This window comes from Lasiosphaeria miniovina, assembly GCF_030549165.1.
Source record: "Lasiosphaeria miniovina strain SMH2392-1A chromosome Unknown B0T26scaffold_4, whole genome shotgun sequence".
NCBI classification, from domain to species: Eukaryota; Fungi; Ascomycota; class Sordariomycetes; order Sordariales; family Lasiosphaeriaceae; genus Lasiosphaeria; species Lasiosphaeria miniovina.
In genome coordinates this window covers 3,035,872-3,048,455 of record NW_026848223.1, presented here as the reverse complement: position 1 = coordinate 3,048,455, position 12,584 = coordinate 3,035,872, and the positions used below count along the sequence as shown (strand labels likewise).

At 54.7% G+C, this 12,584-nt stretch overlaps 4 protein-coding genes across 4 annotated transcripts; 3 read left to right on the top strand and 1 right to left on the bottom strand.

The window, feature by feature from the left end:
- Positions 1 to 5,343: 5,343 nt before the first annotated feature.
- B0T26DRAFT_776302 (uncharacterized protein) lies at positions 5,344 to 7,330 on the top strand. Its single transcript, XM_060446617.1, has 5 exons — positions 5,344 to 5,832; positions 5,916 to 6,012; positions 6,089 to 6,282; positions 6,393 to 6,531; positions 6,591 to 7,330. Exons 1-5 carry the CDS (start codon positions 5,510 to 5,512, stop codon positions 6,996 to 6,998), a joined length of 1,161 nt encoding a protein of 386 aa, XP_060296440.1. The 5' UTR covers positions 5,344 to 5,509; the 3' UTR covers positions 6,999 to 7,330.
- Positions 7,331 to 7,365: 35 nt separating this feature from the next.
- B0T26DRAFT_751680 (uncharacterized protein) lies at positions 7,366 to 7,921 on the bottom strand (the record flags this gene model as incomplete). Its single annotated transcript, XM_060445415.1, has 2 exons — positions 7,366 to 7,641; positions 7,730 to 7,921. The coding sequence occupies 2 exons, from the start codon at positions 7,919 to 7,921 to the stop codon at positions 7,366 to 7,368; spliced, it is 468 nt and encodes a 155-aa protein (XP_060296439.1).
- A 787-nt stretch (positions 7,922 to 8,708) lies between these two features.
- B0T26DRAFT_710430 (uncharacterized protein) lies at positions 8,709 to 9,965 on the top strand. The gene is made up of 2 exons (XM_060441983.1): positions 8,709 to 9,203; positions 9,266 to 9,965. Exons 1-2 carry the CDS (start codon positions 9,095 to 9,097, stop codon positions 9,463 to 9,465), a joined length of 309 nt encoding a protein of 102 aa, XP_060296438.1. The 5' UTR covers positions 8,709 to 9,094; the 3' UTR covers positions 9,466 to 9,965.
- Positions 9,966 to 10,116: 151 nt separating this feature from the next.
- Positions 10,117 to 12,542, top strand: B0T26DRAFT_300590 (amino acid permease/ SLC12A domain-containing protein). The gene is made up of 5 exons (XM_060434255.1): positions 10,117 to 10,385; positions 10,491 to 10,523; positions 10,614 to 10,945; positions 11,031 to 11,487; positions 11,543 to 12,542. The coding sequence occupies exons 1-5, from the start codon at positions 10,214 to 10,216 to the stop codon at positions 12,169 to 12,171; spliced, it is 1,623 nt and encodes a 540-aa protein (XP_060296437.1). The 5' UTR covers positions 10,117 to 10,213; the 3' UTR covers positions 12,172 to 12,542.
- The last annotated feature ends 42 nt before the right edge of the window (positions 12,543 to 12,584 follow it).

The following is a 12,584-nucleotide window of genomic DNA, read 5'->3' as shown; positions in this document are numbered from 1 at the left end:
ATGGCAACAAACTCGCAGGGACATAAAATTAACCACAACCAAGTCCACCACAGCCAAGCCCCCCACCACGCACAAAATCACCAGCAAACAGTTTCCCGCCAAACCAGTCTTGGCAGCACCATTGCGAATGGTGGCATGAATGCTGCCATTAATGTAGGCCGAAGTGTTCCTGCCAATACGGTGACGAAGACAACAAAGACGACGACTGTCACTAGGGATGGAACTACTAGTTCTACTACTACCACTACCACAACTCAGCGCCAACAGTAAGTCGCCGTTGCGTCGTTGACCAGCGGGCGGGAACGAAATTTGCTGACCGTGCCTCCATTTCCAGAAAGCCAGCCAAGAAACATAAGCTGCCGGCGGGTTATGTTATGGCCAGGCTCTGAATCGACAGGACGATGTCGGTCGGTCCAGTCATAGAACACACATTAGGCGCGGGTCGTCGAGGGGGTTGTTTTGGTGACTGAGAGATGTCAGGGCCGTGTGCAGGCAGCAGGGAGGATCGAAAGCATGTTGGTGAGTGCTTTGCTAGAAAATAGGAGTTGACAGATTACAACATCATTGGCCAATACTGCTGAGCTTTTCGAGACCCATTAGAGTGATGTGGCTCAGAAGAAACTAGACAAGAGAGTTGATGCACGTGCACTAATGTTGCTTGCGATTTCCGTGCAGTGAATTATTCACGCATCTGGATTAAGTGACGGTTCAACGTGAACTGTTCGTGACAACTTTGAACGAGTTGGAAAACAAGACCTGATGCACGTCAGAACAATGCTGATTGCGATTCTCGTGCATCAACCGATTTAGTTAATACATGGATTAAGTGATAATTGGTCGTGAACTGTTGGTGTCGATACTGAGTAGTAAGTGAAAGGAGTGATCCCCCCTCCTGCACAAGCAAAAAAAAAAAAAAAACTGTACCGTCATCTCAATGCAGGCTGCTCGTTTGCATCGTTTTGCTGGCGTGATTATCACATGGATCTCCTGTTCTCAGCACACCGCCACCTGCCAATTGACTGCCGAATGCTCTGAGTCGCCGTGCACCGAGTTGCACGACGAGGGAGCGGGCGAGGAAGCTAGGGAAGAAGGGTGGAAGAGTCGGAGACAAACAGATTCGGTTAACAAACAAGTAGAGATGTGAAGTAGAGATAGTAGAGATAGTAGAGATAGTAGAGTTAGTAGAGATAGTAGAGATAGTAGAGTTAGTAGAGATAGTAGAGTTAGTAGAGATAGTAGAGATAATAGAGTTAGTAGAGTTAGATGAGATACGGCGCAGTTGAAGGTTGGTTGCTTCAAAGCGCTGTTTGTGACCTTGTGTGGCACGCTGCTGTTTGCGTGTCACGGGGCGGAGGCCAAGTAAGGCCTTGGCGCCAAGAAAAGGTCCGACCGACGGCGACGGCCCAAAATGATTTATGTTCTAACATCTTACTCTGTTTCGCGGGTTGGTGACGGGGCGGTGGCCGGGTCATCTGTTTGGGCCCCGGCCACGGCCACGGCCAGGGGCTTAGCTACCGAGAAAACTCCCGGGCTGTTTAGGTAATAAAGGCACTATGCATAAAAGCTGCCAAGGTCGCGTGAATTAGCTGCTATGGTGGCCGTGATATTGGCTTCGTCCGACATCAGACGACGACAGCTCGCATTTAACCCCCTAGACCAAGTTCTGGGACTCGCTAAGAATTGAAATCGGTTACAGCCATGTTCCACAGCAAATTCGTCACTGCTTGTTGGCCTGGACCCGTCGGACCACACCCGGTTACAAGGACAAGAGACTCGGTGGTGGCGGTTGCCTAGGTATATGTAGCAGGCAAGACGGTGTTCTAGTGCATGACCCAAGTACTCGTCCGTTCCAACCTCAGATTTTGCCAAGCGGGTCTCTCGATTAGTTCACCATTCGTCTTTTCTCCAAGGGCCTAGGCACCTTACTCCTCACAAGTATTAAACACCATGTCGACACCTGTACAGGCCAATCCTATTCCTGTGAAAATCAGTCACCTGCCCCAACAATCTGGCATGAATACGGCGAATGCTTCCGCAGTTACAACAAAACCGACGCCGATACCGCAAGTAAAGACCAAACTTAACGCCCTACCAGCCCTGACAACTCCTGACCAGAGAGACAAGGACGCTATCCCGAAAGTCGCTACTCCTATTCGAACAGCGAGCATTTCTTCGAGCACTAGTGAACGTGCAATATCAGAACCTGCACCAGCACCGACCTCGCCACATTCAAGAGTGAAAAAGCCCGCACTAATGGTATTACCTAAAGAAGTAAAAGAGTCCACCGGTATCTTTAAGGAAATTGAAGGGAGAGATATTGCGATTGCGGGCGACCATACCGCAGACAAAGACGCTCAGGAACAGAAGACAATTCAACTCAGAAAGAACATGTCGTCGGCAGCGAAGCTTCGATACTTCAGAAGCATACGGCTTGAAGTTGAGAGTGACGAACAACAAGCGGCAGAGAGGGGAAAGACCGAAGCAGTTCAACAATAAATACCGTAGCTTCTAGATAGAGCGAGAAGAATCGAGATAGGCGCATTCATCTAGTTCCGGCTCATGATCTAATTATACCGCCACTCGGCTAAGAAAAGTGAACCCTGAAAATAACAGTCAGCGCGAATCTCGTGCCATGTAATAACAGCAGAACCACTATTTAATAAATCTTCACGTAGTCAGCGCTCTCAGTTCAAAAACACCTACCCAGGTATTCTTCTTAGTTTAAAACGTGGAACCTTACTTAAGATGGCTAGGGCTTGCGCCATATTTCTCCAGCTAGATTTCAGCAACCACTAGTACCGTGCCGCACCTCCGACACGCTGCTGTCAACGGCACGCTACCGTAAGCAGAGCAGCTACTTCCTCTAAGTGACCTGCCCCGTTTCTTTCTTTTGAGTTCGTTTTATTTATTTAACTACAAGGTTTTCTCTTATTTCCTTGGGGCTATGCCACTTCCTTAGGGCTATGCCACTCATACAAAGATGCAAGTCAGGTTCTTGGTGCGGCACTGTAAGGGGGCTTGGCAGGTCAGAGAGACAGGACGGTGTTGAGGTTGTTGCAGCACTGATCTCTGGCCCGTTACAAAGACTCTGCGGGCTAGCTGCCCGAACTTACTTATGTGCGTTCCCAGACACCGCCCGACTCCTAAGGGGGCTTTTGGCTAACAAGTTACTCGGCTTAGTAGGTAGGATCTACCTAACAAGCACAGTGATAGCCTAGCTTGGTCGAACTCCTGTTTGAGAAAACGCCTCTTTTAAGCCACTAGGCTAGAGGAGGTTTGGTTGACAAAAGTCGACCAAATGGGCTTAGCCCAGGAACCTTAGCCTAGGAACCCCCAGCTAGCAAGTCCCTAAGATCTCGGTCTTTCGAGACACAACAATAGGTACAACCCTAAAAATCAGATCCGAATTTAGCCTACGTTGGTGCCTGCTTCCAACAACTCCACACTCCAGCCTGAGACTATGAAATGACCAAGTAGAACAAAGTTGTTGGTGGGTCGCCGTTAACTTGAGTATAGATGTCACAACATGGCGTTGGTCCTTGCAGTTGGTATTTTCTATATAAACGAGGACGCTGTCCGTATTTTTCTCAACTTTCTCCTCAGATCTAATTACTAATCTTTCATTACACATGCCTAAATTCCTTCTAGCTGAACTAATTACACTCTGAACGGCTTTTAGCTTAAAAATACCGCATCAACAATGTCTTCGACACCTACTCACTCCAACCCCAGTGGTATTCCGACACAATCAACGGTTAAGCTACCAGTAGCACTTGCAACTACAGCAGCAAAGCTCTCTCTTCCTCTCCCGGCTCCGACTAAACCCCAGAGTGGAGATGAAAATTAGTGCCACGATGGCGCCCATGAACATGTTCCCGACACCTTGGCGACGCCGACTAGAAACGTTGCACCACGGGCTCAGTTGCCCGCTGCGTCGTCTCAGCTGCCCATCACGTCGTTCAGTTGCCCGCCGCGTCGTCAGGGTTGCATAAGCCGACTGCGAATTCGGACAGTCCCGACAATTCTTCGAGCGTCGCGGGAGAAAAGAAAATAAAAAAGAGCGAACCAGCAAAGGCCGAACCAGTACAAGTATAGGGGGTTTCGGGGAATCAAGTAGTGGACGATGCCTTCCTGGACCTTTTGGGTAAGGTGCAAGCCAAGAGTGTGGTCAAATAGCTTGGAAAGTGGAGTGTTGGGTGGCTGGAAAATACCAAAAGGCGACACGGATCTGGGACCTGTTGTTCTCATGCGACAGTAGGTCTGAGAAGGCCTAGCTCTGTCATCTGACCGGTGTTACGGGGTGAGAGAATTCGTATGTGGGCTTGGACGAACAGAGCTCGAGGGCCTCAGCTGGATTCAGAGCTCGAGGGTCTCAGCTGGATTGAGGACGAAGGCAGCTGAATGTGTAATGTGTATTGGGTAGAGGCTCAAGCAGGAGTTTGATAGTTAATTAGTTAGGTAGGTTCCGTAGGGTCATTTTCCCTTGCCTGCAAGATTTTGAGTGACTCCTGCAGGCGCTTTAATTAGTTCAGGTTGAGGGTCGTGAATTGCTTTGTTGTAGTAATTAATTACATGGCACGGTGACGGTGACACCAGCTATTTGGGCGCGGCGGAGCCCCATTCTAAACAAAAGCGAAGATCCAGAGAACTGTAGCCGTCTCTCAAGGATCTCTCCGCCGGGCCTGACGCAAGCGGTGGCAATGTCACCAATGCTCGGAGGGTTTCTGGGTCTTTCTTCCCTATCTCCCTGTACAAGTACGCACCTAGATAAGTGGCTGTGTGCTTGGTGAAGGAGAGTTCAATATGCCATGCCGGCTCTTTTCTTTTCCTTTCTTCTTCACAAGGAAACGTGTACGCGTCACGGGCAAGCCAGCCATCATTATTTTGCGTTTAACCGCCATCCCAGCCCAGTTCTCGGATGCCATCCGGCCGAGTCCCGAAATTGTGGTACTTTTGGGTCCATCAACTCCCGGGAATCGCGGAATGCGCATCGCTTACCACTAGTTCTCTATTTGGTTCTACAGCAAAACGACAACCTCGCCTCCTCCCTCCACTCAGAGAGAGCTAGAACACTGGGGCCCTCATCAAAATGGAGTTTTTCCGATTGGGTGGACGCACGACTATATTGGAAGCCTGTTCCAGCGGCTTGGCACACCAACCGGGCGCTCGCAGCATCTCGGTAATTGGAGGCGACACTCGCTCGAGCGGCCAGTCACTTAATTACCCCCGATAAGCCACCCACCAAGAATCAATGCCAACTTCGCTATAGGGTCAAAATAGCCGCGCGATATTAGCAATACGCCAAGACGCTGTGATATGACCGCCTCTCGGATGGTGTGGCATGGCAGTTCTCTCAGGCGACACACTGACCGTGGGCCGGCTGTCAGTCGTATCTCAGGAGACGATATGAACGGCTCTGGCCTGTTGTTCGAACCCTTGTCTCGAGTCCTGCTTCAACCATCATCACACTGCTCGACCGCCCTCCGGAAACCACCACTGCCCGATAATTATGCGTTGGTCTCCGCTCGTCTTCGCGGTTGCCGCCGAGGCCCAGTTCAGCCAGGGCCTGAACCACCTGCGGTTCGGATGCTCGCAGATCACCATCGAGCGTCTCGACCCTCTGGTCAACCCGGGCAGGATCGCAACGCCGCACATGCACCAGGTCGTGGGCGGCAACGCCTTCAACGCGTCCATGCCATCGGCGGACATCTCCAAGGTCGCGACCTGCACCACCTGCGGCCCGGCCGACGACTTCTCAAACTACTGGACCGCCAACATCTACTTCCAGGCCCGCAACGGCAGCTACAAGCGTGTGCCCCAGGTTCCCAACAGGTGGGTGCGGCGTGTTTCTTTCCGTCACGACTTGTTTACACTGTGAGGGGCTCCTGTGCTAACGTCGAGGCCCTGTCATCCAGGCTCCTGTTCAATGACAAATTCACCACCCAGACCGCCGGCGGCATTACCGTATACTACATTGCGCCGTCCAAGAACACTGTGACTGCGTTCAAGCCGGTAAGTCTCTTACTCCGCCCACAAAGCCCAATACGCGGGTTCCATTCTAATCACAACCCACGGCTGTCATGTTCAGGGCTTCCGCATGTTCGTCGGCGACCCGGCGCGCCGCACCAAGAAGTACAAGTCGCAGAGCTGCTTTCGCTGCTACTCGGGGCCCAACTTTGGCGGCGACGACGCGGCGCCCTGCTCCGACGCCCGGCTCGACTTTGAGGGCTTCCCGCCCAACCCGTGCCTGGGCGGCATCCGCTCCAACGTGCTCTACCCGACGTGAGTCACATGTCAGGCCTGTCAGCTCTTCGCTGTCCACTTTACTCGACGATCTCGTGGAGAAAAAACAAAAAGGACTCTGCTAACAGGCCCACCTACCTGCCGCTCAGCTGCTGGGACGGCAAGAACCTCGACTCGCCCAACCACATGGACCACGTGGCGTACCCGACGGCGGGGCCGTCTAACTTCCTCTCGACAGGCGCATGCCCGTCGACGCACCCCGTCAAGATCCCGCAGCTGATGCTCGAGGTAGGCCCCCAACACCCAACCAGCCATCCACGCGCCAACATTGCTGACAACGACAACAGGTGGTCTGGGACACGACCAAGTTCAACGCCAAGAGCGACTGGCCGGCGGACGGGTCGCAGCCGCTGGTGCTCAGCACAGGCGACAAGACGGGGTACGGGCAGCACGGCGACTACGTGTTCGGGTGGAAGGGCGACGCGCTGCAGCGGGCCATGGACGCCAACGGCTGCTTCAGCGCCACGTGCGGCAACCAGAAGACGCAGGACAATGCGGCTGCGAACAAGTGCGTTATCAAGAAGACGGTCAAGGAGGACGTTGATGGCTGTGAGTTCTCTCATTTCTTTTTCTTTTTCTTATTGATGCTAGCTGCCCTTTCAAACACACTCTGTTCCTTGGGTTTTGTTGGTGGTGTCGTGACTAACTGTTCGGTTCTAGGGTTCGATATGCTTCCGGGCGAGCCCATGGCGTAGAGTTACGGCTCTGGGTCCCACAAGTAGCCCTGACGATGGGCGATTGTGTACAAGGGAGGCTGTTTGGCGGTACACTGCTTCTTGAAGGCAGAAGATGAAGCCGAGTAGTAGCATTTTGACTGTGTGCGTGATCCGTTAAAGAAGTAATCACGTCTTTCGTCGTCCATAATCATCCAATGAACCTTGGATTCCTGAATGCACGTGTTGAGAACCCCTTCGAGCCTTGCTTCGAGCCTTGAGAGACTGATTGATCAATGGTAATCTTCACCTGCCAAACCACATCACGTCTCCATTTCTACATCTCAGTTCGATTCTCTGCAAGACACTTGCACCATTCAGCGCCTCCGACATCTCTCTCAACTAGTCCCTAATTCCCCAAAAGCTTCAGCACCGCCAGGCCGCCCCACCCGACGGCCAGCGCGTCGCACAGGTTGATGACGTTGGCCGAGTGCGAGATGGCGTCGTTGTAGTCGTCCATCAGCGGCACCGTCTTCTTGTCGGCCCAGAACGACTTCATGTAGGCCGAGGCTCGGAGCTCGGCGCCAGCAAGAAAAGCCGGCCACAGCGCCGCGCGCACAGCGAAGAATCCCCCGGCGCTCCCGAACAGGATGTAGTACAGGCTGCTGAGAAGAGAGATCGCAGTCTGCCGGCGAGCGAACGGGAGGTTAGGTGGTCAGCGTTGCCTTCTTGGCCTGGGTAGTACTAGTAAAGAGGAAATGATGGTTAATTACCACGGCGAACCCCACGGCCACAGTGCGACGCGTTGACAGCAGGTGGTTGGCGGCCGCAGTGCTCCATTCGGCGGCCTTTTTGGCGCCCGCCTCGTATTGGTGCAGCTTGGGGATCGACTGGGCCGACTGGGAGAGGCAGTAGCCGCTGACGCCGGCGAGGGCCAGCGAGAGGACAATGGTGAAGAAGCCCATGGCTGCTGCTGCGAACGCGATTCGCCTCAGATATTCTGTTCTGCTGGTCGATTCTCGAAAATGTATCGTTGGGAAATTATTTTTCGGCAATGTGATGAATCTCGAAAGAGCTGCGGGTGAAGGGTTCGAGTTTTGCATGGGACACGATGACGAGTGGAAGCAACCGTGACGTCATGGCCGTCGAGTACGCGTCAGGGGCAAGAACGCTTCGTAGCCTATTTATCTCCTGGGGCACGGGGAAGAGTGCGCCAATGGTGGATACAAACAAACTAATTCGGATGCCGCACGCTTAGCTGCGACAATCGTCTGTTGTGAGACATCTCCTTGGAAAGCCGACCGCGCCGAAAACACGGCCGTAAAACTACTGCCCTGGAGCAAGACAATCGCAGTCTAACCCGGCAAACTCATGGTGGGTTGAGTATCAGTAAAGTCCAGAAGGGGATTGGCAAGCAAGGGTCGTATGTTTTTTTTGTTGGCATGGGCGTTCTCAGTCCTGCACGCTTAGGGTTGTTTGTTAAGTGCAGTAGGCCAACAGGCTAACGTTTGTGCGTCTGGCCTACAGTGCGGCTGTGTTGCTCGGTCGGGATTTTGGGGCAAGCAGCTTTTGCTAGCAAAGAGCAAAGATAGCTAGCAACGGATGACTTGTGCTCTTTGGCGCGCCTAGCCACATTCTTCCACCGAAGGCTTGAGGCTGACAGGCGGTTGTTTCCGGCTCCCAAAGGCTCGGCGCGCGGAATTATGCTCCTCGGGTATTCTGCCCCCGAGAAACGGTTTGCTCGACCACTTCGGAATATTTCCCGTCACCAGACCGGCCGATTTGCTGGCGTCGACGGGTGGATGGCAGGCTGGCTTATCGGCTGGCCCGTGCCAATACTTCCCCGCATTTCACCTAATTGGAATCGGGGAGCACTGCACTCACTGTAGTGGGTGGTAGCGATGTGGTAAGCCGCCTGGGGCGGTAAGTGCACTTCGATTAGCGGGCTTCCTTTGGGGGGGCTCCAGTGCACCTTCCTGATTTGCCTTGCCCGCCACCGTCACGGCGGCTTGGCAGCCACACGGCGGCGTCTTATCTCTTGGATTGGGAAGCAGCCGCCGAGATCTGGTGCCTGCCACCACGACTTGGCGGACGTTTTCTCTTGGCACAGTGCTTGTCGTGTGCAAATTCCGCACTAGATGCGCGCGGTGAACCAAGGAAGACTGGAGGCGGCCTTGGCCACCGTCACTACCGTCACTACCTACATCCAGGTGCGCCGTGGCTGCGAACGCGCCCTGACTGCGAACAGTGCGCTCCATCATCTGCCGACTTGCTGCGCCGCCCAGAGCCTCAGCTTACAGCCAGAGCAGCACAGTTCGAGACACCGAGGATGCGTCCCCAATCTATCGCAAGGTTGAACGTCAAAGTGCTACCGGTAACCGTACCGATGGCGGTGCCTCGTGGTGTCCCTGCCGCCCGGGGGCCTGTAAAAATCCATGCAGGCCTGCAGGACCCTAGCTGCCCGTCAGGCATGGACCCGGCTCGGCGACTGACGCCATTCGCGCCATAGGCCCTTTTGCCATAACGGGCAGGCACGGTGACCTTCACAGCTTGGCACGCCCAATCTCACAATCTCGCTCGCTGTGAATGGCCGCAGCAGCGTGGCGGGTGGATCAACAGCTTCGGCGAAGGAGCCTGCACTGCTGCAGACCATCGATAGGCTCGAATCATGTGTTGGCCCTGTGTTGGCCCTGTGTTCGGTGGGATGCAGAGCTGTCGATTTCCTCGGGCAGACGGACCCAACACGACTCTATCGGAGCTAATTATTGGGGACTTGGGTTGCATTGTGTGTGCTCTGGAATCTGGATGACAGTCAGCTTTACATCAACAAACGGACGGGGTCCATGTCTGTCTAGCCTGGCCGGGGCCGCCTGCCTGCCTCTGCCTGCCATCCAAAGACGTTGTGGATCACCCGTCGTGCTGCGTGGGCGTGGGCGTGGGCGTGGGGAACAGGCCAGGTCGCATAGCCATCTGGCCGTGATTGGCATGCGCGTCCAGCCGTCCACTTTCGTAGACCGAGCCTGGTTAAAGCTGGCTTACACGGACAGGGGGGTGCTATATTAACCTTCGCCGCGCCCGGTCTTTTATCTTTTAGCTCCCGGCGCGCAACCGTTCCTCGAGTCCAAGATCCCTCTCGTTCTCCTCCTCGACATCTTGTCCTCTCGAGTCTTGGCGGCGTCTGGTATTGGCCGCACGCGCTGCTGCCAGCGACACACGAACACATACCACAAAGCGGGAAGGAAACGAGAACAGCAAAAATGGCCGTCTTTCCGTTTGCAAGGCGGAGAGGGGTTGTCAGCGATGAGAAGCACCCCGATTCTCCGCCGCCGCAGGAAGCCGTCGCCGGCGAGTATGTCAGCGGCGAGGAGAGCGGCCTTGTCGAGGAAGTCAAGGATGACCTCCACCGTGGCATGAAGCCGCGCCAACTAAGTGAGTCCAGTCGCCTCCCGCCCCGGACCTCGCCATCCGCCCCCGGCCTCGTGTTCCCCCGGCCTCGTGTTCCCCCGCGTGCTGACAGGATTTTGTGTATCGCAGACATGATGGCCATTGCCGGCGCAATTGGAACAGGTAATGACCACTTCCAGTCACCCCGTCGCTAATATCAGATTCGCGTTAATAGCGCCCTTTGCTGACGCGTGCCTCCCCCCCCTCCGTCAGGCCTGATTATCGGAACTGGAACTGCTCTCAAGTTTGGGCCTGGCTCACTCCTGATCGGCTACGCCCTCATGGGATTCGTCGTCTACATCGTCATGGTCGCTCTGGGCGAGATGGGTGCCTGGCTCCCGCACAAGAAGTCCTTCTCCGGATACGCGACACGCTTCGTCGACCCGGCCATGGGGTTCGCAACCGGCTGGAACTACTTCTTCAAATACGTCATCGTGCTCCCCAACAACTTGACCGCGTCGGGCATCATCCTGCAGTACTGGAGACCCGAAATAAACGTCTCCGTGTGGATTGTTGTCTTTGGTATCGCTATTATTCTGCTCAACGTACGTGCCTTGCCACAGCCGCTTATCATCTAGCCCCGACTTCCTACCCTATGTCTAGGCTTGTTTGCTGATATTGTTTTCACAGCTGATTCATGTCTCGTTCTTTGGCGAGGCCGAGTTCTGGATGTCTCTTGTCAAGGCCCTAGTCATCATCATGCTGATCCTGCTTTGCTTCATCATCTCCCTCGGCGGCAGCCCATCTGGCCACCGGTCAGGATTCTGGTACTGGACTGACCCGGGCGCCTTTGCCCAGTACTCGGCCTCTGCCAAAGGCGTCAGCTTGACCGTCCCCGGAGCGACTGGCCGCTTCCTGGGCGTCTGGGCCTGCATCGTGCAGGCTACCTTTGCCTACCTCGGTACCGAGCTCGTCGGTGTGGCTTTCGGCGAGACCCCCGACCCGCGCAAGAACGTCCCGCGTGCTGTGAGGCAGACCTTGCTGCGTATCGTCTTCTTCTACATCGCCGGTGTGATTGTTCTCGGCATGGCCGTCCCTTACAACAGCAAGACCCTGGCGAACGCCACCAGTGCCAAGACGAGCGGAAGTATGTTGCTCTAGCTATTCTTTGACTGGAGAATTCGTACTGACCAGAGTCCCAGTTGCGTCGCCCTTTGTGGTTGCCGCCAAAGATGCCGGAATTGACAAGCTGGCTGACGCCGTCAACGCCCTCCTTCTCGTCTTCACCGTCAGCGCAGCGAACTCGGACATCTACCTCGCCTCCCGCACGGCATGGGCGCTGGCCAAGGACGGACAAGCACCCGAGTTGATGAACCGCACCAACAAGCGCGGCGTGCCCATCCCGGCCGTCGCGCTGTCGTCCATCTTCATCGCGCTCGGCTTCCTGAACGCGACCAAGGACTCGGCGACAGTGTTTGGCTACTTTGTCTCGCTCGTGACCGTCTTTGGTGCGCTCAACTGGATTGCCGTGCTGGTCAGCTACCTCGCCATGATCAACGCCATGAAGGTGCAGAACGTCCCGCGCTCCATCATGCCGTACCGCAACCCGCTGCTGCCATACGGCGCGTATTTTGCTCTTTTCATCACCACGCTGGTCATCATCTTCAGCGGCTACAGCGCCTGGTTCCCCTTCTTCCAGGTCGACAAGTTCATAACGAGCTACATTGGCATCCCCGTCTACGTCCTCAACATTATCTGGTGGAAGCTATTCAAGAAGACGAAGCGCGTGAAGCCGTCCGAGGTCGACCTGATTACGGGCAGGAGGGCCTGATTTGTGCCAAGCTGCGGGGGGCCTGTTCGTTTCAGCGATGCTTTAGTTTTGGAGTCACAGGTGCTGGGCGGATATCTTGCCGAGGATTTGGCTACGAGCGGTATTCAGCAATGCTACTCTGCTGGTATTGACCAGTTGGCAGATCAAATATAAATCTGCTTATTCTGAAGGACAATTTTGACTCAGTTCGAGGAAACCTCATCTTACCTAGACAAGGTGAAAAGGGATAAAGGATCGCCCCATATTCACAATGGGCGTCTGCAATGCGCCAATCCCGCGGTGTCTATCCATGCCGCTCAACCCTTTTGCGGCCAGACGATCGGCAGACTGCATCAGGCTGATCGCCAGATCTGCTCTTCACCTTGGAGCCATTAGGGGACCCGCTGGCTAGGACCCCCGTCCCGCTCAATGCG

What these genes read in the sequence shown, in the direction of transcription:
- B0T26DRAFT_776302 (XM_060446617.1), top strand. Translation starts at nt 5,510, where the DNA reads ATGCGTTGGTCTCCGCTCGTCTTCGCGGTTGCCGCCGAGGCCCAGTTC. An exon ending in CTGTGACTGCGTTCAAGCCG is followed by an intron (nt 6,013 to 6,088) that starts GTAAGTCTCTTA and finishes TGTCATGTTCAG; the next exon opens with GGCTTCCGCATGTTCGTCGG. An exon ending in TCCCGCAGCTGATGCTCGAG is followed by an intron (nt 6,532 to 6,590) that starts GTAGGCCCCCAA and finishes CAACGACAACAG; the next exon opens with GTGGTCTGGGACACGACCAA.
- B0T26DRAFT_710430 (XM_060441983.1), top strand. Translation starts at nt 9,095, where the DNA reads ATGCGCGCGGTGAACCAAGGAAGACTGGAGGCGGCCTTGGCCACCGTC. An exon ending in ACGCGCCCTGACTGCGAACA is followed by an intron (nt 9,204 to 9,265) that starts GTGCGCTCCATC and finishes CAGCCAGAGCAG; the next exon opens with CACAGTTCGAGACACCGAGG.
- B0T26DRAFT_300590 (XM_060434255.1), top strand. Translation starts at nt 10,214, where the DNA reads ATGGCCGTCTTTCCGTTTGCAAGGCGGAGAGGGGTTGTCAGCGATGAG. An exon ending in TCGCTATTATTCTGCTCAAC is followed by an intron (nt 10,946 to 11,030) that starts GTACGTGCCTTG and finishes TTGTTTTCACAG; the next exon opens with CTGATTCATGTCTCGTTCTT. An exon ending in CAGTGCCAAGACGAGCGGAA is followed by an intron (nt 11,488 to 11,542) that starts GTATGTTGCTCT and finishes CCAGAGTCCCAG; the next exon opens with TTGCGTCGCCCTTTGTGGTT.